The following is a 20,369-nucleotide window of genomic DNA, read 5'->3' as shown; positions in this document are numbered from 1 at the left end:
ACGCACAAGTTAATAGCCTCAATACACAGAGAAAATCTACACATCGGAGCATCTGGCGTGATCAATATAATGCGACAACAATTTTGGCTCATTAATGCAAAGTCCACAGTTCGAAAGGTTATAAGAAGTTGTGTAATATGTTTTAAAACCCAACCAATCACCATAGATCAGCAAATGGGTGATTTGCCATCATACCGAATTCATGCTGCGCCTACCTTCCAAACAGTTGGAATAGATTTTGCTGGACCTATATTTGTTAAACAATCAACACGAAGAGCGATTCCTGTAAAAGGTTATATATGTATATTTGTATGTATGGTTACGAAATCGATGCATCTAGAAGCGGTAGAAAACTTGTCATCCGAAGCCTTTCTGACGGCGTTCCAGCGCTTCATTTCACGTCGTGGTATTCCTGAAACAGTATACAGTGATAATGGAAGTAACTTCATAGGAGCAAAAGCGGAATTGCACGAGCTGTATCAAATGTTCAAGAGAGAGAGAATGCAAAAGCACATTTTTGAATTATGTCAAGTAAAAGAGATCGAATGGAAAACAATACCACCTAGAGCACCACACTTTGGCGGTCTCTGGGAAGCAGGAGTAAAAAGTGTAAAGTCGGTGTTGAAACGCGTGTACAAATCTACATCTCTGACAATTTTCGAATTTTCCACCCTCCTATGCCAAATAGAAGCCATACTAAATTCGAGACCATTATATGCACACTCCAGTAATCCAACTGATTTAGAAGCGCTCACCCCGGGTCATTTGATGATTGATCGTCCTCTTATTGCTCTGCCTGAGCCCTCATACGATGAAATCCCAACAAATCGTTTGTCTCGCTGGCAATACGTTCAAAAACTGCGTGAACATTTTTGGAAAAGATGGTCAAAGGAATATGTGACTGAGATGCAAGTTCGAAAAAAATGGACTAAACAACAAGCCAATGTACAACCGGGTTTAATTGTCCTTTTGAAGGAAGATGACCTCCCACCTCAATGCTGGAAGTTAGGCCGTGTTATCAAAACCTATCCTGGAGCTGATGGTCTTGTCAGAGTGGTAGACGTGAAAACAAAATCTGGTACATACAAACGTCCGATTCACAAACTCGCCCCACTCCCAATCATGGAGAATTCCGACAACTCTAACCCAACACTCTCTGGCGGGGAGTATGTTCAGTCCGAGAAGCGCACTGAAAAGTATTCGTTTCGTAAGCCACGCCCACTTTAGTTTCGTCACAATGCACTTACCCAAATGAGGGTATATAAGAAGCGGCACCAACAGCGAAAATTATTCAGTTTGATCTCGACCGTGTGACAAGCAACAAGGAAAGGTGAACATTAACGGAATAAATAGCAGCAGAATTGAACCAGCGGCATTAGGATGTCAGCAGTAGTGGCAGAGCAAGAAAAATAACAAACAGCATTGCATCAGATCCAGTGTCACGTCAGCAGAAGTGGCAGAGGAAGAAAAGATACGAAGAAGCAGCATTGCATCAGCGGCTGTACTGCGTCAGCAGCAGAGGGAGGAATATAACATCAGCAACAGCAGCGAGTGAATTTTAGTGTATTTAAACATTCAGTGAATAATTATAATGAAAGCAGTGTAAATAAAGCATAACCCATGTCTCCATCTCGCACTACTCAAACCCAAAATCCATCAAGGTTAAGAAGAGTTTATTCAAGCATTTCCGAAAGAGTAAAAAATGCTCTTTTCAGAGCATGTAGAGAGTTTTCCATGCACGGAGCGGAGCCATTGGGGCTCCCACCCGTAGATTAAGGCGTGAGGAACACGAGGGTTCCTTCCATGCACCCGTTGTGTCCAAGAGTGGAACAACGCTTCCTACATACAGTCCACCCCTAGTTCCCAGCAGACGGAACACTTAGTGTCGATGTAGATGTAAATTACTGTATAACCAAATCAAAACAAAAGCCGAGACACAAAGCCCAGACAAAAACCAAACGAGCCGTCCGTCTCCGTCAATTATTCTTTTCTACAAACCCTGCCGGTCGTTTTCGTTGAACGTATGCTGACGGGTCGTTACGTTGCTGGTGTATGTGAATGTTTTCATGAGAATTTCATGGTAGAATCATTGACGTATCGTGACGTGACGGGACGTGAACGTGACGTGTATGTTGTATGTGAATCGCACTTAAAGCAGTAAACTTTGCAATCTCACGTCACTCGCCACGCGGAATAAAGGAGAAATATATAATTGAATGAAAAAACTCCAGAAAATATTTTTTCTTTTACTTCATTCAGTTTTATAAGCCATTTGGTTAAGCCACCTCATTGATTCTCGGTCTGTCAGACCGTATGCGCGAGTACAGGAGGGTTAAATTTAAATAGAAAGTTGATTGAATTCTCCAAAACTTGTTTCAATCGGGCAGCAGGTTTCAGGGCTATGATTTTTCGAAAAAAAAAATTCGGAACAAAAATGGGGAGATCGCGACTGTGACTGATTAATTTGGTGTCGGAATGCTTTCTAGTAAACTATTCGAATATCATTAGTGATGTTCTGATAATGATTTAAAATCGGAGGAAAATTGAAACAACATAAATGGGATTTGGGAGAAACTAGAGCAATACAAATAACTTTTCGGGAAGGTTAGTAAAAAATCAATGTGTCGAGAGTAACATCAGAAATGTTATTCTCCCCCGCGAGCCATCTACACGGAGCAATGTTTATCAAAATGTGCACCGAGGAAATTACTTACTCCGAAGTTTTTTTTATCCGTATTACAGTGACTTCCAACACTTTTGGCTGATTCGTCACTTTACTTCCGTTTTTTGGAAGAATGTCGGGAGTGAGAATTGAACTCGTGACCTTTAGCGTGAGAGGTATGGATGTTACCACTACGCCAGATCGCCTCCTCAACTACTCCGAAGTTGTTTAAATCCTTGGCATCTCTGTTATAAAATAATACATTCATCAGAGTAACAACTGGACCTTTTGTTTTTATCCCAACAGTTTATTTTATTAGGCTCATTTAGCAATTCAGCTGTAATAGAGCCGAATTCATTCGTGTACATTTTCTATCTTAAGATAACTTTTGTTGTATATTACACTGTTACCATTTTGAGGCGTAAGAGTATCGCTATCTATCGATAAACATTTGTTTTTTTTATCTATAATACAGTAGCCGTTTAGGCGCAAGAGAATTCCTATTCTTTCGATGCACAACACATGTCACCTTTTTCAAGCGTAAAAATATTGCTATTGTTCGAATGTTCTCAGTTGGGCTGTTCACAGCGGGACTGTTGATATGAGGCTTCCTTTGTTGTATTATTAATAGTGCCAATTACCGATGCAGCAGACCGAAAATGTGAGCGGTAAGGAACTGGGATTTCCGACACATGATGATTGTTGCGTGGACATAGTAGCTAGAATAGCACACTAAGATGGTCAGTTAAGGGGCCCTGAGTTATGAGCTCCGTTAACTGAACCTTGTATAGAATATTTTCAAGTTTCCAGTGGGCAGTTTTGAACATCGATTTGTTATGTGTTCATATATCCCTAAACTAGAAATTTGTAGCTTGAGAATGCTGTATTTTTTATCTTCATGTCTTCATTTATATCGAAGCTGCTAGCTGACCCGACAAACTTCGTCCCGCCCTAAACTTGTGTTTTTTGTTATCAATGCCTTCTAACATTCACGTTTTCTTACTATTAGCAAGTTCATGGGTCCAATCGCAGAACTGTTCATTGATTGGTATGGCAGTACACTCACCCCCCACAAAAAAAAGAGAGAGGGGAGGAGTATCTATTCACCATGGAAACGTTTCGTGTCCCCTAAAATATTCGCATGACAAATTTGTCTTTCATTTGTATGGCAGCTCCCCCTTAGATAGGTTCAATCGCAAAACTGTTCATTGATAAATTTTCTAATTGACCCTTCACAATTTTCTCTTAATATAAATTACCTATTACTTCTACCAAAACGCGTCATTACGAGTATTTACAAGTATAATATCAAATTATATTCAGACACAATTCTCGTACAATATTTTTCAATCACTTGCAAATAAGAGACTATCCACATACCACGTGGACAGGAAAAGCATGATTCCCCTCCGTGGACAAGCGTGGACATTTTCATACCCCTCCCCCTATTGAACATTTTTTCTTATTTTATTAGAATAATTGAGGAAATAACTGAATTGCGAATAAATTAAATCTTATTTCCATTAAAGTTTATTTTGTTTCAAATTTTACTATCTGTACCCTGCCACACTTTGCTGTGGCACATTGAGAATTTATGGCAGATTCGTGTTGATGGTAAACTATCTAGATCTGACCTTTTTGAGAAAATTCTCTCCAAACCATCAAACTGTCTCCTGGAAAGTTACGAGTAGAAAAATTAAATGACACGTTCTGTAAATCCTTCCAGTATGAAGGAAGTTGAATTTCTTTTTATCAGTTTTTAAGTTCTCCTGAAATAGCGAAACCTATGTGATAAGCTTCCACATTAGTTTTTGGACTCGCAGCTTTGAAAATGAGATTTTTATGGTTTGGTAAGAATTTTCTCAAAAAGGCCTGGTCTAGATAGTTTACCATCAACACGAATGAACAGTTAGAAGTGCACCGAAGTACTTCAGAATCATTACTGTTAATTTTGCATCAAAACAATGTGCCTGATTCTCGAATACACTTCAAATATACTTCACGGTGGAAACGGAATGAAACATATCTGCGATGACAACGGTACGGTGTCAACATCTGGATACGAGATTAGTTTCCCACTAAAGTTTCATCATTATAATATCAAATTATCTTCAGATGTAATTTTTGTATGAGATTATTATATCATATATATATATATATATATATGGATATGCGTTTCGAAATCACTTACAAATTTCGATCTTTCACTCTTCAAACCTTTGTCAAGTTAAGATCTATAGATATCAGTGCATGCTTCTTACTTTATCTTTTCTTTTCTTGGAATTCTTTTCAATTTATAAAAAAAAAAAACTATACATACACTGCGTTTCACAACTATAGAACCACTCATTTTTTCTTAGTATCCAGAGATATCCAAGAAGTCGGTTGTATTGAACTATATAGTGTAGAATACAATAATTATCTTCATCTATAAGACTGGCCATTTCAACTTTATTGTTGTGTTCAGGCTTGAAACATTCAAAAAACTAAAATTCCAGTGTTTCATAACTATAGAACCAGATGGAAAAACTCTCACTCCTTTACAAAATTAACGTCAATTTCACAAGAATTACAATAAGTTTCTAACTCGTAGGTCATCTTTAGTTATCAATCAGTTCAAATAACTCATTCGGGGTGGTTTCGACCAAGCTGCGCCATGTTGTAGTGTGATTCTAGTCCTACGCAGAGGATACCGCAAATCACTCATACTGCTTGTAAACCGCATCTACTATCCGTGCAATCACTCCTCATATGTTCCTGATAGGGTTTTGATTCGGTAAATAAGCTGATCAGTCCTGAATCTGAAGCCCCTATTCATTAAACCATGTCATAACCTTCCGGATTTTATGAATTGATGCACAATTACTCAATTATCACATTGGGCGTGATTCTCGAATACACTTCACGGTGGAAACGAAATAAACGGCACGCCATTGAACTACGTTTTACGAGTTAGTGAAGTGTCGAAGATAATGAGTTTTCAGGTAGAATGAGCACTTTTCAAAAAAAAAATCATTAATGAAAATTAACTTCTTCGTATCAAACTGGTATTTAATGTGAGTGGAAAATTTTGGTTTCTTCATGTGATATAATAATATCATACAAAAATTACATCTGAAGATAATTTGATATTATAATGATGAGTTTAGTGGAACACTAATCTCGTATCCAGATGTCGACACCGTACCGTTGTCATCGCGGATATGTTTCATTCCGTTTCCACCGTGAAGTGTATTTGAAGTGTATTCGAGAATCAGGCCCATTGTTTTGATGCAAAAATAACAGTAAATGATTCTGAAGTACTTCGTTGCACTTCTAACTGTTCATTCGTGTTGATGGTAAACTATCTAGACCAGGCCTTTTTGAGAAAATTCTTACCAAACCATAAAAATCTCATTTCCAAAGCTGCGATTCCAAAAACTAATGTGGAAGCTTATCACATGGGTTTCGCTATTTCAGGAGAACTTCTCTGATAAAAAGAAATTCAACTTCCTTCATACTGGAAGGATTTACAGAACGTGTCATTTAATTTTTCTACTCGTAACTTTACAGGCGACAGTTTGATGGTTTGGGGAGAATTTTCTCAAAAAGGTCAGATCTAGATAGTTTACCATCAACACGAGTCTGCCATAAATCCTCAATGTGCACAGCAATCTGTGGCAAGGTACAGATAGTAAAATTTGAAACAAAATAAACTTCAATGGAAATAAGATTTAATTTATTCGCAATTCAGTTATTTCCTCAATTAATCTAATAAAATAAGAAAAAATGTTCAATATGGGGAGGGGTATGAAAATGTCCACGTTTGTCCACGGAGGGGAATCATGTTTTTCCTGTCCACGTGGTATGTGGATAGTCTCTTATTTGCAAGTGATTGAAAAATATTGTACGAGAACTGTGTCTGAATATAATTTGATATTATACTCGTAAATACTCGTAATGACGCGTTTTGGTAGAAGTAATAGGTAATTTATTTTAAGAGAAAATTGTGAAGGGTCAATTAGAAAATTTATCAATGAACAGTTTTGCGATTGAACCCATTATCGTGAGTAAGAAAATGTGAAAGTTTGAAGTTATTGATAACAGAAAATCTATTTTGGGCGGGACGAAGTTTGCCGGGTCAGATAGTAATTAACAAATAAATTAATTCAAGAACCATGCAAGTGAAAGCAATCTGTTCCACCTAGCGAAAATGAAACCAACACAAAATCAAGCGTTTCAAACGTATATTGTGATCATGATAAATAGAAAAAAATCGTTCATTCCTAGTCGTCATCGGGTATTTGAGAGTCTTCGACTGTTCGGCTGAACGGGATGTAGACTTTGAAAGCGAATTTGGACTTGGGAAACGATCCTGTATTCATTACGGTACACTCCTGTTCCGTCGTTTGGAAACCCTGGCACGGGTCGCCAATCACAACTAAATCAGGTAGCGGATAAAGCGACAGCGCTGCATCATAGTTCCAGTGAATTGGAAGCGCTATCGGATGGAGCGGTGCAAGCGTTCCTTGGCTAATGAGGGTACGCGCAAACTGTAAAAAACAACATTGAAATCAACTGGATTGAAGTTGAAAAAAAAACAAATGATCCCAGCTACTCACATGATCCTCCAGTTGACCACTCGTAGGGAAATGAATCGTATTTCTGCAGAGCTTTGTCACCAGATCCACCCGGCAGACGACAATTTGTTGCGTGCAGTATTGCAATCTACACGGATTGGTAGCTAGAACAATTCTTGGAAAATATTTTCTCAACTCGCCAGCAATACACTCCGGAAGTGGTGGTCGCGGTAAAATACTCCCCGCAGCTGGATCATCACTCGATGGCACCAGGACGACGTCGGATTTTGTCTTAAGATTATCACAGATGGACAGAATTTCACCCAACGCTCGGAAGTGGCTTTTGAGAGAGTAAATATTTTCGTTCGTTCTGCTGGCGAATGGACCCATCAGAACGATTGCAATCGGGGCAGCTTCGTTGAATCCTTGGAGCAGCTGCTCAAGCTTTCCCATTACGGTAGGATTATCTAGCCAGCAGTCCGAAAGGAAAACTAAACATTCCTCATGTTTTGTGCCTTCCAGGCGCGCCAGTTTGTCGGAGTACTTCAGCAGGCTTTTGGAACGTCCTCCCCAGGTATTGACCGTACCGAAATATGCCCTGCTACTGGAGCCCGGTTCCGATATAGGAAACCCCATTTCATAGACTTCAAGCGTGCCGTCACTATACTTTCCACATGCCAACACGAAGCTACCCTCGCAGAAGAATCCGGACGAATATACCGCATGACTAAGATCAATTGGAACCACTCCTGTTGGATCCTCCAGAAAGAATTTGCCCTCCGTCAGTTGTGTCAAAAGACCGAGAATCACAACATCGTTCGCTTTGGAAGCGGAAAGCAGTGTTTCAATTTTACGTAGTGATAACTGCTTCACAGGTTTGTCCTTTGAGTTCTTGTTGGGATTAAACAATTCATGGCGGCTGGTTATCTGCCAAAGCACCTTGTAACGCTCCCTCATATATTCTGCTTTCACCTCAGATCCGGGAAATAATCCCGATCTGCCTGCTCCCGGCAGGAATTTTTTCTTCTCGTCGCAATAATTAAATTTGGGAACGTCAAAAGCGTTGATTACGCTAAAAACGGTCTCGTTGCTGTCCAGATCACTATTGCTGCCCTCCGTGATGGCCAGTTCGATGTGTTTTTTTTCTACCACCGGTAAGTTCAGACTTTGGCCCTGGATGTGATTGGCAATGTTGTTGAGCCATTCTTTGCGATCCGCAGTTGGAAGACTGGCGAGATGCTGTGCCAGAAGGATGCTTGCCTCGCTGTAACGATTCCGTGAGTGTGATTCAAGAAGCATCGATTGAAAACGCAAAATGGAACAAACCTTCTGATCTGGAACCCACTGATGCTGAAACGGGAAACGATTTGGGCCTTCAGCTTTGGAATTTCATTCATTTCGGATGCAGTAGGATTCAAGTGTGTAGGATGTCACAATTCGCGCCCTCGTAGTTCATTTTTTTTGTAAATAAACAATATCGAATCGTTTCTCTGTTTACGCGAGTGTGTATAATATCGCCCAGCTGTAGGAGCTGAAAGGCGCCAAAATCGGGTAAACACGGAGTCTGACTGTCAAAATATTAGTGATTCCGTGTTTCAAACGCATTTCGCTATTTTGTTTCTCCAGGGAATTCAAAGTTTATCATGGCAAAATTTGTTCAAAATACTGGAAAATACATCGCGGAGAAAGCCGAAGGGTAAGTGAAGTGTATAACAGTGCCAAAGTCGAATTATTTTTTTATTTTTTTAAATTATTATTTTAAAGAGACGACACAAACGAAATCGGCTATCGCCAGTCAAAGGAGAATGACCAAATTGACCTCAAGTATGGATTCGATCGTGTCAAGGACACCAAGGAACGCACCGGCTATCTCGTCAACATGCATTCGGTTGGTAGCTTGCAATATTTTCCCATGCAATGCGCTTATTATGCTGTATTTTCTCTCAGACCGAAATTTTGAACCAGGACCGTCGTCTTCTCGCCGCACTCGATCTCTACTTCCTGCAGATGGATGGCTCGCGCTACAAAATGACCGTTGTTTATTCCCCCTATCTGCTGCTCATAACGAAGGAGGGTACTTCATTGGAAGTAGCAAAATTTTTGTCTAAGAAATACGCGGGTCAGCTGTTGAACGTTGAGCACATCGAGCGGGAGGATTTGGACCTGGCGAACCATTTGAGTGGACTCAAGCGGAATCTGCTGAAGTTGACCTTCGCCAACATCTCGCACATGAACAAGGTGAAGAGGGATTTGGCGGCAGCCGTGCGTAAGAACAAGGAGCGCGATAAATCGAACACATTCTACATGCAGATGTTGAGCAACTCGCTTGCCGTTAACTCCGAGCAGGGCAGTGTTCAGAATGTGGATTTTTACGAAAGCATTATGGATATGAGGGAGCACGATGTGCCATACCACGTGCGTGTTTCGATTGATTTGAATATTTTCTGCGGATTATGGTACACGATGAGGGGGAGAAGTGCGGACGAGATGCCGATAATTACCCCTCGACCGGATATTTTGGACCGGCCGGAGCCCGTTGTGCTGGCGTTCGATATCGAAACGACAAAACTGCCGCTCAAATTTCCTGATGCGCAGTCCGATCAGATTATGATGATTTCGTACATGATCGATGGGCAGGGTTATCTCATCACGAACAGGGAAATCATCAGCGCCGATGTGGAGGATTTTGAGTACACACCGAAGCCGGAGTTCGAGGGACAGTTTATAGTGTTCAACGAGCCAAACGAGAGGGAATTGATTCAAAAGTTTTTCGACCACATCCTACAGGTAAAACCGCACATTTTTGTCACCTACAACGGGGATTTCTTCGATTGGCCATTCGTGGAGGCGCGTGCAGCCGTTTATGAGCTGGATATGAAGCGAGAAATCGGTTTCTCGAAGGTGAATGCACGGGACGGGAATTATTTGTGCCGTCCGGCGATGCACATGGACTGCTTGTGCTGGGTGAAACGTGATTCGTATTTGCCCGTTGGATCTCAGGGTCTGAAAGCGGTGGCGAAGAGTAAGCTACGGTATGACCCCGTCGAGCTGGATCCGGAGGAAATGTGCAGGATGGCAGTTGAGCAGCCACAGGTAATTGTATATTATTATTCATAAACTTGTTTATTTATTTCGCCAAACAAATTGTGTGCTACATTATAAGGTAGCGGCTATGGTGTTGTTTATTTTAAATGTTGGACGTGAACTTGTGAACAACATTCGGTACTGGATTTTAAGCGAATGAAGCAAGTGGGAGTAACGGAAGCTACGTACATTCGAAACTCGAAACTGCGTTACCGGAAGAGGACAAACTTAACGAAACTCCTCTCGGATATAGTTGGAACACATGGTCAAAGAATATCGTAGGCCACGTGGAATGAATAGGACGGGCTAGGGTTTCAAGGATGCGTGTGCTGCGAGAGAAGCACATCACCAGGAAGAGGAGTGTGAATATTTTGAATGACAGCACCGCTCCCGAACGACGCGAAAGTTCTACCGGGAACTTAAGGCATTCTAAGAAAGTCTTCGTGCCACAGCAAATTATTGAAAAGGATGGTATCGTAGCGGAACTTATCAAGAATTTGGGAAACAGAACAGCTTCCGGAGAAGTGGAAAGATAGTGTTATTAGTGTTATCTTCAAGCAAGACGACATACTAGAGATTGGGAAAGACCTCCTACGTGGTAAATACCCAAATTATCTCCCATCGTCGATCACCATCGACAAACAGATTCATGGGAAGTTATTAGCCTGACTTCATCGATGGTCGGTCTACTATTGATTAAATCTCAACCTTGCAGCAGATCCTCAAGAAATGAGTAGTGATGAAACGGATAGTAGTTTGGCCGGATACCGGATATTCAGCAAGCTTTGGGGCCGGATAGCCGGATACCCGGCGGCCAAAAATTCGGCTTTTTTGTGAACATAAAATTGGAAGAAATTCCATATGTGTATGAACCAAAAAAAGGATTACATTTTATGGAGAAGGATCAGCCTATTTTTGCATAAATAAAATGAACGATAATAGTTTTTTTCGTTTAGAATGAATATCCTCTAATAGAGTATCAAGTTTTCTACAAGGAATATTGAACAGATATTTTCTGATAAGGATTTTCTATCACAATATTGAGATTTTTGTGGAGTGTGTCTTCAAGGATGATAATCTGAGAGACTTCACACAAAACATGCTTTATGGCTTAACCCATTAACGACCAAGCTGTAAAAATTATTTTTTTAACGAGAGCCATTGGTGTAATTTTGATTATTGACGTTACAGAAACCCCAATCTTCAAGAATTATTTTTTTCCGTTCTTCCGTTTCCCGGAAAATAACACCCTTAGAGGAGTGACACCCATGACCATGACAAGTATTTTATATTGTAAAAAACACGTTTTTTAATGAAGGTAGCCGGTTATTACTTATATTACTTATGGTATTATCTAACAAAACAAGTCACTATGGAAAAGTTCATGTTATAGATTTTTGTTTTATGTTCATTATTTCGTCATATTACATCTTTCATTTTTGTACTCTGGTGTAAATTCTAGGGTAGGAGAGGGGCAGTAGTGGTTGACCATCGATGTACAAGGTTTTGAACGTTAATATCTCTCTATCGTATGAACGGAGTGGTATGAAAATAACATTGTACGAAACATGAAAATTCTGCCAAAGATATTTTTTACTTATTGGCCATAAAAACTTGTTTCATTAGCTCAAAACTGCTTCGAAAGCAGACTATTCATTATGAATAGCCGTAGCTTCTTGAAATTTCATTTCAGTCTCGATTGGTCTGCGGTTTATGCATGATGTATGATGCGTCAGCTGTTCGTTTCTCTTTTGCTGCCGTGAAAAACGGAAGGGGAACACGGAATATCCATTCATTGAGAATTGATTAGATGCAACTTCAAACAAATGATTACTAATCCAAAGGTAGCCTTGCGTTAATCTTGCGGTTATATCACAGCTATAACCCACTCCTAGTTTTTTCGTTTTGGGTGGGAAAACCTGCAAATTTTAATAACGACATCCTTCAACAACTGGAAAGGCAGGTCCCGCAGGTTTCATGCAGTCCCGTTCGCAGGCTATCGATCGCTTCAACCATTATAAGGATCAAATGAAAGAGTTCAGGGTTTGTTGAGAAAGCAAAACAAAAAATCCGTATCTGTAGGGTTTGTAGACAACTCTTCGGGCTCATGAGGACAACATGATTTTGCTAAGAATCTACGGTGTGTGACCTCCTCCTACCAGATGTTTAAGATTTAATACTTCTGTGTTGTCTGTTCCTCTGATGCATTGTACTACATGAATTAGATCTAGCGCAGAATATTTGCAAACCGAAGGACGAAGTGGTCATCGAGAAGGATTTTTTAAAACTCATCGATTAAAAATTTGCTACTGAAAGGAGAATTTCTCATAAGATGAGTAAACCAGATGGAAAACTTTCCGGGCCCGGTCCAACGATGGAAGAGGGAATGTTGGAGTGCATTAGTCACTTTCATCGGGAATTACAAGAACGGTCAAAATCGTCTGAAATGCCGAAATTTAGGAAGCAATTCAAACTCGACACATGTTGTGAGTACCTGATAGCGAAATGAATAAGCCGATTTGACAAATTGGCAACTATGAAGTTTCGGAAGGGCAACTTTTGCTAATGATACCAGGACGTAGACATTTGAAGGAATGAGATTGCATTCATCATCACAAATTCATCACGAATAATCGATTCGAACTTCCAAGAATCGTTTCCCAATAGTACAGTGAAGCGTTTCTATGGCATCTTGAGGAGAGGCTTATTACTGCGCATTCCATCGATATTGTACAATATTAGTGTTGGTCTCAGCTACCAAAGACATTTATTCAAGTCACATTTCGACATCTACAAATAACCCATATTTTATTTATTTTCTTATTTTGTCATTGATTTTTCATTCGAAAACGAAAACTAAGTATTATGAAGAGGTTACACCCTAGTAACCCGCCCCGGGTGACACCCGGTCACGCTACGCCACTGCTGCTAGCGTAGAGATTATTCATGCGATTACACTGTCATCTGGTGGTGAATATGAGTTTGAGGTAGTTTGAGGTAGTTATCAGTGGGAGTCTTGTCAGCTATGGTGTTCACAAACACTTGAGGTGGAACAGACCTAGCCATCCTGCGAAATGTTGCCTGTACAAAACGCTCACAGGACCGGTTGTCCTCTACGGGCACGAGACGTGGACAGACCTACGAGCACTCGAATCGCAGCCTATGAACGAGTTGTGTTGAGAACCATATTCTGCGGTGTGCTGGAGGACGATGTATGGAGGTGAAGGATGAACTATGGGCTCGCGAATTATAACTGGTAACCCAGTGTTTATAAAGTGGCCAGAACTGGACCGGATGGTGTTCACCGAGAAGTGCAGCGAGCAAGTAGGTTATACCAAGTGGAGCAGGACCTGGTGAGCCTGCGGAATTGTAGAGAGATAGCCTCGGTTCGTAGTTTTTTTTTTTAAGTATACCGTCAATTGAAGCAATGAGAATGTTATTCTGTTGATTTAATTTTCTTTTTGAAAACTGAATTTGAATCGGGGATTCATCTACTGAAGCAAGCGACGAGGGTTCTATTTGTTCCTCTACGTTCCTTCGAGATTCTTCTCATTTCACTTCGCTGATGAAATTTTTTTAGCATGTTATTTCTTCTCCTCCACCAACAGGTTTTATCCAACTACTCGGTATCAGACGCGGTGGCCACCTACTACCTCTACATGAAGTACGTTCATCCGTTCATCTTTGCGCTGGCCACGATCATCCCCATGGAGCCGGATGAGATTCTTCGGAAGGGTTCAGGAACCCTGTGCGAATCTCTGCTAATGAAGGAAGCCTTTCACGTGTCCATTGTCTTCCCGAACAAACAGACATCCGAGCTGAACAAACTGACCCCCGACGGGCATGTGTTGGACTCGGAGACATACGTCGGCGGTCACGTGGAGGCTCTCGAATCGGGGGTTTTCCGGGCGGATATTTCCACCCGCTTCCGGTTGGATCAAGACATGTTGAAGCAGCTGCAGGGGAACGTGGTGAAGGTGTTGGAACATGCGATCGTGGTCGAGGAGGGCGTCCCACTGGATCTGGTTGTTAATTTGGAGGAGGTGACCGAGCAGATAAAGGCGGCGTTGCAGCAGCTGCACGATACACCGTCGCGCATTGAGCAACCGGTGATTTATCATCTGGATGTGGGAGCTATGTATCCGAACATTATTCTGACGAATCGATTGCAGCCGTCGTCGATGATCTCGGAGACGGACTGTGCCGCGTGCGATTATAACAAGCCGGATGCCATGTGCAAGCGTGATATGGAGTGGATGTGGCGAGGGGAAATGCTACCGGCGACGAGGAATGAGTTCCAGCGTATTCAGCAGCAGCTGGAGACGGAAAAGTTTCCACCGCTATTTCCGGGTGGGCAACCGCGAGCCTTCCATGAGCTGTCGAAAGAGGATCAGGCGAACTACGAGAAGAAACGGCTGAGCGATTACTGTCGGAAGGCTTACAAGAAAACTAAGATAACCAAACTGGAGACGCGCACTTCCACGATCTGCCAGAAGGAGAACAGCTTCTACGTTGACACGGTGCGGGCTTTTCGCGATCGACGATACGAGTATAAGGCGTTGACGAAGGTGGCCAAAGCAGCAGTTGCGTCTGCTCTGAAAAGTGGAGACGCTGGAGAAATTAAGTCCGCAAAGGGACGTGAGGTGTTGTACGATTCACTGCAACTCGCGCACAAGTGCATTCTGAATTCGTTCTACGGTTATGTGATGCGGAAGGGTGCTCGTTGGCACAGCATGTCTATGGCAGGGATTGTGTGTCTAACGGGGGCTAACATCATCAGGAAAGCGAGGGAGATTATTGAACGTGTCGGACGACCACTCGAGCTGGATACGGATGGAATTTGGTGCATCCTGCCGGCGTCTTTCCCGCAGGAGTTCACTGTGCACACCAATCATGCCAAAAAGAAGAAGCTAAACGTGTCCTATCCGAATGCGGTGCTGAATACGATGGTGAAGGATTATTTCACGAATGAACAGTATCACGTGCTGGAGAAACCGCATGAGCCGGGGAAACCGGCCGAGTACTCGATTAAGCCGGAGAATTCGATCTTTTTCGAGGTGGATGGACCCTATCTGGCAATGGTTCTGCCGGCGGCGAAGGAGGAGGGCAAAAAATTGAAGAAACGCTATGCCGTGTTCAATTTCGATGGGTCACTTGCGGAACTGAAGGGTTTCGAGGTGAAACGGCGTGGTGAGTTGCAGTTGATTAAGATTTTCCAGAGCTCGGTGTTCGAAGCGTTTCTCCAGGGATCGACGCTGGAGCAGTGCTACGCTTCGGTGGCCAAAATTGCCGACTACTGGTTGGATGTGTTGTACAGCAAGGGACACAATATGCCCGACAGTGAACTGTTTGATCTGATTTCGGAGAACAGGTCTATGTCGAGGAAGTTGGAGGAATACGGGGAGCAGAAGTCCACTTCGATTTCGACCGCTAAGCGGTTGGCGGAGTTTCTGGGGGATCAGATGGTGAAAGACGCTGGATTGGCGTGTAAGTTCATCATCTCGAGGAAACCGGATGGTGCCCCGGTCACAGAGAGGGCGATTCCTTTGGCTATATTCCAGTCGGAAGCGAGCGTGAGAAGACACTATCTGAGGCGTTGGCTGAAGGATAACACGATGGGAGATGCGGACATTCGGGATGTGCTGGATTGGCAGTATTACATCGAGCGATTGGGAGGGACTATCCAAAAGATCATCACTATCCCGGCAGCGTTGCAGGGGCTGAATAATCCGGTACCGAGGGTGCAACACCCGGAATGGTTACATAAGAAAATGTTGGAGAAAAATGACACGCTGAAGCAACGTAGAATCAGCGAGATGTTTGTTGCGAGAGAGAAACCCCCCATGCGAGATATCGAGGACTTGGGAAGAGCTAGATCACCCAGTGTTGGTCCAAACGTGCCCATTGTGACCTCAAAACGAAGAAGAACGCCATCAAATGAAGATCCGGTGGACGGCTCGACCGCTCCGGAGCCAAAAACGTGGAGAGAAGCCCTAGGGGCCCCTCCAGCGGTTGGACAGACGAAAGAAGAATTGCTCGTGTGGTTAGCATATCACAGAAAAAAATGGAAATGGCAGCTGGCGCAACGGAACAAGTTCCGAGACCCGCAAGCAAAGCGCTCACGAATGGATGACGGCCAAGCGTTGGTCTCGACGGGTGCTACTCGTCCCGCGGCTACGATAGGAGGCTTCCTCAGAAAGACTCAACGATCGCTGATTGAACAAACTTGGCATGTGATACAGATCATACCGACGGATGAGTTGGGTCATTTCAACATTTGGGCCATGGTTGGCGAAGAGCTACACAAAATTAAACTAACCGTTCCCCGAATCTTCTACGTCAATCAGCGTACTCCGGCGCCTCCAGAGGAGGGTTCCATGTGGAAGAAAGTCCATCGAGTGCTTCCGAGAGCTAGACCGGTTTATCATCTTTACCAGTATGTGGTCCCAGAGCAAGTTTTCCGGGAGAATAGGTTGGGAATGCTAGCCGACTTGGCAACGCCGGATATAGAAGGCATTTACGAAACGCAGATGTCGTTGGAATTCCGCGCCCTAATGGAGCTCGGTTGCTCCTGCGGAGTTCAACGGTCGGAAGCCAGAGCTCTTGCAGCACTTGCCACCAAAGAGCTGGACTCATTCAACATCCAACAGCTGGAAATGAAAAGCTTCTCCGAAACCTCCCCGTATCTTAACAAGGGCACCAACACGCGCAAAATATTTCTCTATCAACACAACAACCCAACGGGAAAACACGAAATGTGGGGCCTTTTCATGGGTCCCAGCAAGAAAGCTCAAATCACAGTTTTGGACACCAAACGAACCAATCAACTGCCTTCGCTGAAAAGCCTCTACCTTTCAGAGCGTCAAACCATGCTCGACAACCGAAAGGAAGATTTCACCGAAGAAAACCTCCCCCCGGCAGATATGGTCTTTGAGGCCTCGATTGAGATTGATTCGAAATTCGTCTACCAACGTTTGACTCGAGCGTTATCCTCCTACAGGGACGAAAAACGTGGCCCGACTATTCTCTGCGTGCAAACCACGCTCGGCCAGCAAAAGCTCAACCAACTTCTGCCTATTTGTCTGGAATTCCCGCAAATACAAATCCACATCGCCGATAACGCCTCGCTGCTCTCTGGACTCGAGTGGCAGCGCAACGGAGCCCGATCCATGGTTCGTCATTTCCTCAATCTGAACCACGTGGTCTTGATGATGCTCGATCAATGCTGCTACTTCCATTTACCCATCGGAAACATGCCCGCCGATTCGGTGCTCTTCGGGGCGGATCTGTTCTACGCTCGTCAACTCCAGAAGCACAATTTCATCCTGTGGTGGTCGGCAAACTCCCGACCCGATTTGGGCGGTCGTGAAGCAGATGACAATCGACTGCTGGCCGAATTCGAGGACAGCATCTCGGTGGTCCAGAATATGGCGGGATTTTACCATGGCGTGTGCATCGAGCTGAGCATCGATAGTCTGGCGGTTTCGGCCCTGCTGCAGGCGAGCAAGGTTCAGGAAATGGAGGGAGCATCCGCGGCGATTACCTTCGATGTGATCCCGCAGGCTTCGCTGGACGACATGATTAGCAACAAGCCGGGCGCACAGTCGCTGCCCAGCTACGATGAGACGGCACTCTGTTCACAGGCATTCCGCGTGATGCGTTCGATGGTCAATGGGTGGCTGCGGGAAGTGTCAATCAACCGGAACATATACTCCGATTTTCAGATCATACACTTCTATCGATGGGTGCGATCATCGAAGGCGCTGCTGTATGATCCCGCCCTGCGACGTGCGCTCAACACTCTCATGAAGAAGCTGTTCCTCCAGATTATTGCAGAGTTTCAACGAATGAAGGCGGAGATTGTTTACGCCGATTTTAATCGGATTGTGATCAATACCGGTAAGAAAACGATCGTTGATGGGCTTACGTACTCGGACTATGTAGTGCAGAACATTCGAAATAAGGAGTTGTTCCACAGCGTTATGATATCCTACCAACAGTCGTGGGAATTTCTGCTGTGGATAGATCTGGCAAACTTTGGCGGCATTCGAGGTGTTCTTCCGCGAGGCATGGCGGAGAACGACCGGGAGGACGATGATGACGTGCCGCAGGCAGACGAAGAGGAGGTCTCGCTGGAAATGAATTGGAACATTGGGGAATGGTTGCCCGAGGAGAAGAAATGTCGCGAGTATTTCGTCCAGTTTTTGACAGTATTCCTTGAGACACTTGCCGATGGCACGACGCCACAGAAAGCTCTGAAAAAGTTTTCCAACCTGGCCTACGAAATGGTGCAGAAGATGCACAAGGGCTATGGCAGAGGGAAGGAGGGACCGGCGTTGGAGTTCGTTAAAGCATTATGCAAAGTGATGGCGGTCAACAGAGAAATTGATGAGGAAGTGTGTTTTTTTCTTTGTAAATCTCTCTGAAACAGATACTCATAATTTTACATTTTACATTCTAGCTAACAACTCTCCGACGAAATATGCTTCTCCTCATAGGCATTGGAGATTTCAGCGATAAAGCCATCTGGAAGGATCCCCAAAAATCGTACATTCTCAATGAGGTGATCTGCAAGGCGTGCAATCACTGTCGTGATTTGGACCTCTGCAAGGATAATCACCGTGCCCTGAAGGACGGTCGACCGGTGTGGCTGTGCGAGAACTGTTACGTGGATTACGATATGGTGGACGTTGAAATGCGCCTGCTGGACGTTGCCCAGCAGAAAATGATGTCCTATACGCTTCAGGATTTGCGCTGCGAACGATGCAAACAGATCAAGAGGGAGAATCTGTCCCAATTTTGCCCGTGCGCTGGAAACTTCAAGAATTTGATCCCTGCGGCGGAGTTAAAGCGGTTGCTGGCGACGTTCGTTTCCGTGGCCCAGGAGTACAAAATGGAACTGCTGCAGGAAACGGTCGAGCACATGCTAAACACAGGCTAATACACCCTAGTTCTGGATCAATTTTTACGTTTTATTGCGCTTCGAATTTCTTTCAAAACAAACTCACAAAGTGGTAACTATATACGAATTTTATCATCCTGCGAAGTTTTTTTTTGCTTGATAGAGAAACTCATTTAACTGCTGCTGGTGTTGATCGGTCCCATCTTGGGATCCTCAAACTTGAAGGTCGGGAAAGCGGTCATGTCCCCACCGGTGCCACCGTATTGCTTGGCTAGCTTTTCAAGTTCTTGCTTCAGCTCGCGCTCTATCTCGGGCGTTGGATCCACCAGTTTACCATCGCTGCGGAACGTGCGAAATAGAATTATGTTTTGTGGGATAAATTGAGCCAGAATTTTCTTACGCGCTCTTGCTTTTGTATTCGCGCAGCTTGTTGACAAAGAGCTGCTGGATCGGGTCGGTAGCTTTGGACATGACGACGGCAGTCACACCGTAGTTACGACGAGCCTGAGCTCCCAACATACGGGCGGCCTGCTGAAGCTGGTTCGTGAGCATCTAGAAAATAGAATAAAATGTTAATCAATATTTGATCTGTTTGGGAGGTATAACCTCCAACGGATTATGTAATTTTAACTGTCTTCCGAACAAATCATGAGCTTCATGTATATAGAGAAATTATTTCACTCTCCCGCAATAGGATGATGCTCGAAATTTAAAAATTGCCGGAAACAGCAAAACACCATCGTACCTCGAACAATTTGTTGAAAACTCAGTGAAACTCTGCAAAACGACAGGGGAATAGCTTTTGGCTAGTAAAAAGTCTACTGCGAATTCAACGAGACCAACTGCGTGTTGTCAACACAAATGTCAAAATAGAGAACACAGGGTGTTCTCATACAATCTTGCATGATACAGTAATTAACGTTTAATGCGACATTTTGCTAATTGGACAGACCTGTAATGCGACACGTTTAATTGGACATTTTTACCTCTAATCCGACATTTTTTGTAAACATGGAGTTCGGGCCCAAATTATGGCCCAACATTGAAAGTTGCCACCAGACACTGTACCACTTTCATCGCCAATGTCCAATTGCAGGCCAAAATCGCCTCCAATGCGACACTGAGGTCGAGGACATAGTGAACGCGATGCGATGCGGGCGCG

The 20,369-nt window shown here is 43.5% G+C and overlaps 3 protein-coding genes across 4 annotated transcripts; 1 reads left to right on the top strand and 2 right to left on the bottom strand.

The window, feature by feature from the left end:
* Nucleotides 1-6,871: 6,871 nt before the first annotated feature.
* Nucleotides 6,872-8,698, bottom strand: LOC129762007 (DNA polymerase epsilon subunit 2). Its single transcript, XM_055759943.1, has 3 exons — nucleotides 8,548-8,698; nucleotides 7,264-8,485; nucleotides 6,872-7,194 (listed from the first exon to the last, which is right to left on the bottom strand). Exons 1-3 carry the CDS (start codon nucleotides 8,616-8,618, stop codon nucleotides 6,928-6,930), a joined length of 1,560 nt encoding a protein of 519 aa, XP_055615918.1. The 5' UTR covers nucleotides 8,619-8,698; the 3' UTR covers nucleotides 6,872-6,927.
* A 68-nt stretch (nucleotides 8,699-8,766) lies between these two features.
* Nucleotides 8,767-19,347, top strand: LOC129762006 (DNA polymerase epsilon catalytic subunit 1). Of its 2 annotated transcripts, XM_055759940.1 has the most exons (5): nucleotides 8,767-8,917; nucleotides 8,986-9,109; nucleotides 9,169-10,314; nucleotides 13,914-18,701; nucleotides 18,767-19,347. In XM_055759940.1, exons 1-5 carry the CDS (start codon nucleotides 8,865-8,867, stop codon nucleotides 19,244-19,246), a joined length of 6,591 nt encoding a protein of 2,196 aa, XP_055615915.1. In that variant the 5' UTR covers nucleotides 8,767-8,864; the 3' UTR covers nucleotides 19,247-19,347. The 2 variants fall into 2 exon arrangements, with proteins under 2 accessions (XP_055615915.1, XP_055615917.1); XM_055759942.1 differs by lacking the exons at nucleotides 8,767-8,917; nucleotides 8,986-9,109; nucleotides 9,169-10,314 and adding an exon at nucleotides 13,179-13,629.
* LOC129762008 (ATP synthase-coupling factor 6, mitochondrial) lies at nucleotides 19,257-20,090 on the bottom strand. Its single transcript, XM_055759944.1, has 3 exons — nucleotides 19,953-20,090; nucleotides 19,608-19,759; nucleotides 19,257-19,546 (listed from the first exon to the last, which is right to left on the bottom strand). The coding sequence occupies exons 2-3, from the start codon at nucleotides 19,757-19,759 to the stop codon at nucleotides 19,381-19,383; spliced, it is 318 nt and encodes a 105-aa protein (XP_055615919.1). The 5' UTR covers nucleotides 19,953-20,090; the 3' UTR covers nucleotides 19,257-19,380.
* Nucleotides 20,091-20,369: the final 279 nt, after the last annotated feature.

Source organism: Toxorhynchites rutilus, chromosome 1, assembly GCF_029784135.1.
Source record: "Toxorhynchites rutilus septentrionalis strain SRP chromosome 1, ASM2978413v1, whole genome shotgun sequence".
In the NCBI taxonomy this organism is placed as follows: domain Eukaryota; kingdom Metazoa; phylum Arthropoda; class Insecta; order Diptera; family Culicidae; genus Toxorhynchites; species Toxorhynchites rutilus.
Note: the sequence above shows the minus strand (reverse complement) of the source record. Positions and strands in the feature narration are given on the sequence as shown.

Bases quoted from the DNA above. Each gene is read 5' to 3' on its own strand.
- LOC129762007 (XM_055759943.1), bottom strand. From the start codon at position 8,618: ATGAATGAAATTCCAAAGCTGAAGGCCCAAATCGTTTCCCGTTTCAGC. The intron at 8,486-8,547 runs GTTTGTTCCATT...GAATCGTTACAG, and splicing joins AGTGGGTTCCAGATCAGAAG to CGAGGCAAGCATCCTTCTGG. The intron at 7,195-7,263 runs GTGAGTAGCTGG...TGTTTTTTACAG, and splicing joins GTGGTCAACTGGAGGATCAT to TTTGCGCGTACCCTCATTAG.
- LOC129762006 (XM_055759940.1), top strand. From the start codon at position 8,865: ATGGCAAAATTTGTTCAAAATACTGGAAAATACATCGCGGAGAAAGCC. The intron at 10,315-13,913 runs GTAATTGTATAT...CTCCACCAACAG, and splicing joins TGGCAGTTGAGCAGCCACAG to GTTTTATCCAACTACTCGGT. The intron at 18,702-18,766 runs GTGTGTTTTTTT...TTTACATTCTAG, and splicing joins ACAGAGAAATTGATGAGGAA to CTAACAACTCTCCGACGAAA.
- LOC129762008 (XM_055759944.1), bottom strand. From the start codon at position 19,759: ATGCTCACGAACCAGCTTCAGCAGGCCGCCCGTATGTTGGGAGCTCAG. The intron at 19,547-19,607 runs GTAAGAAAATTC...CACGTTCCGCAG, and splicing joins GAATACAAAAGCAAGAGCGC to CGATGGTAAACTGGTGGATC.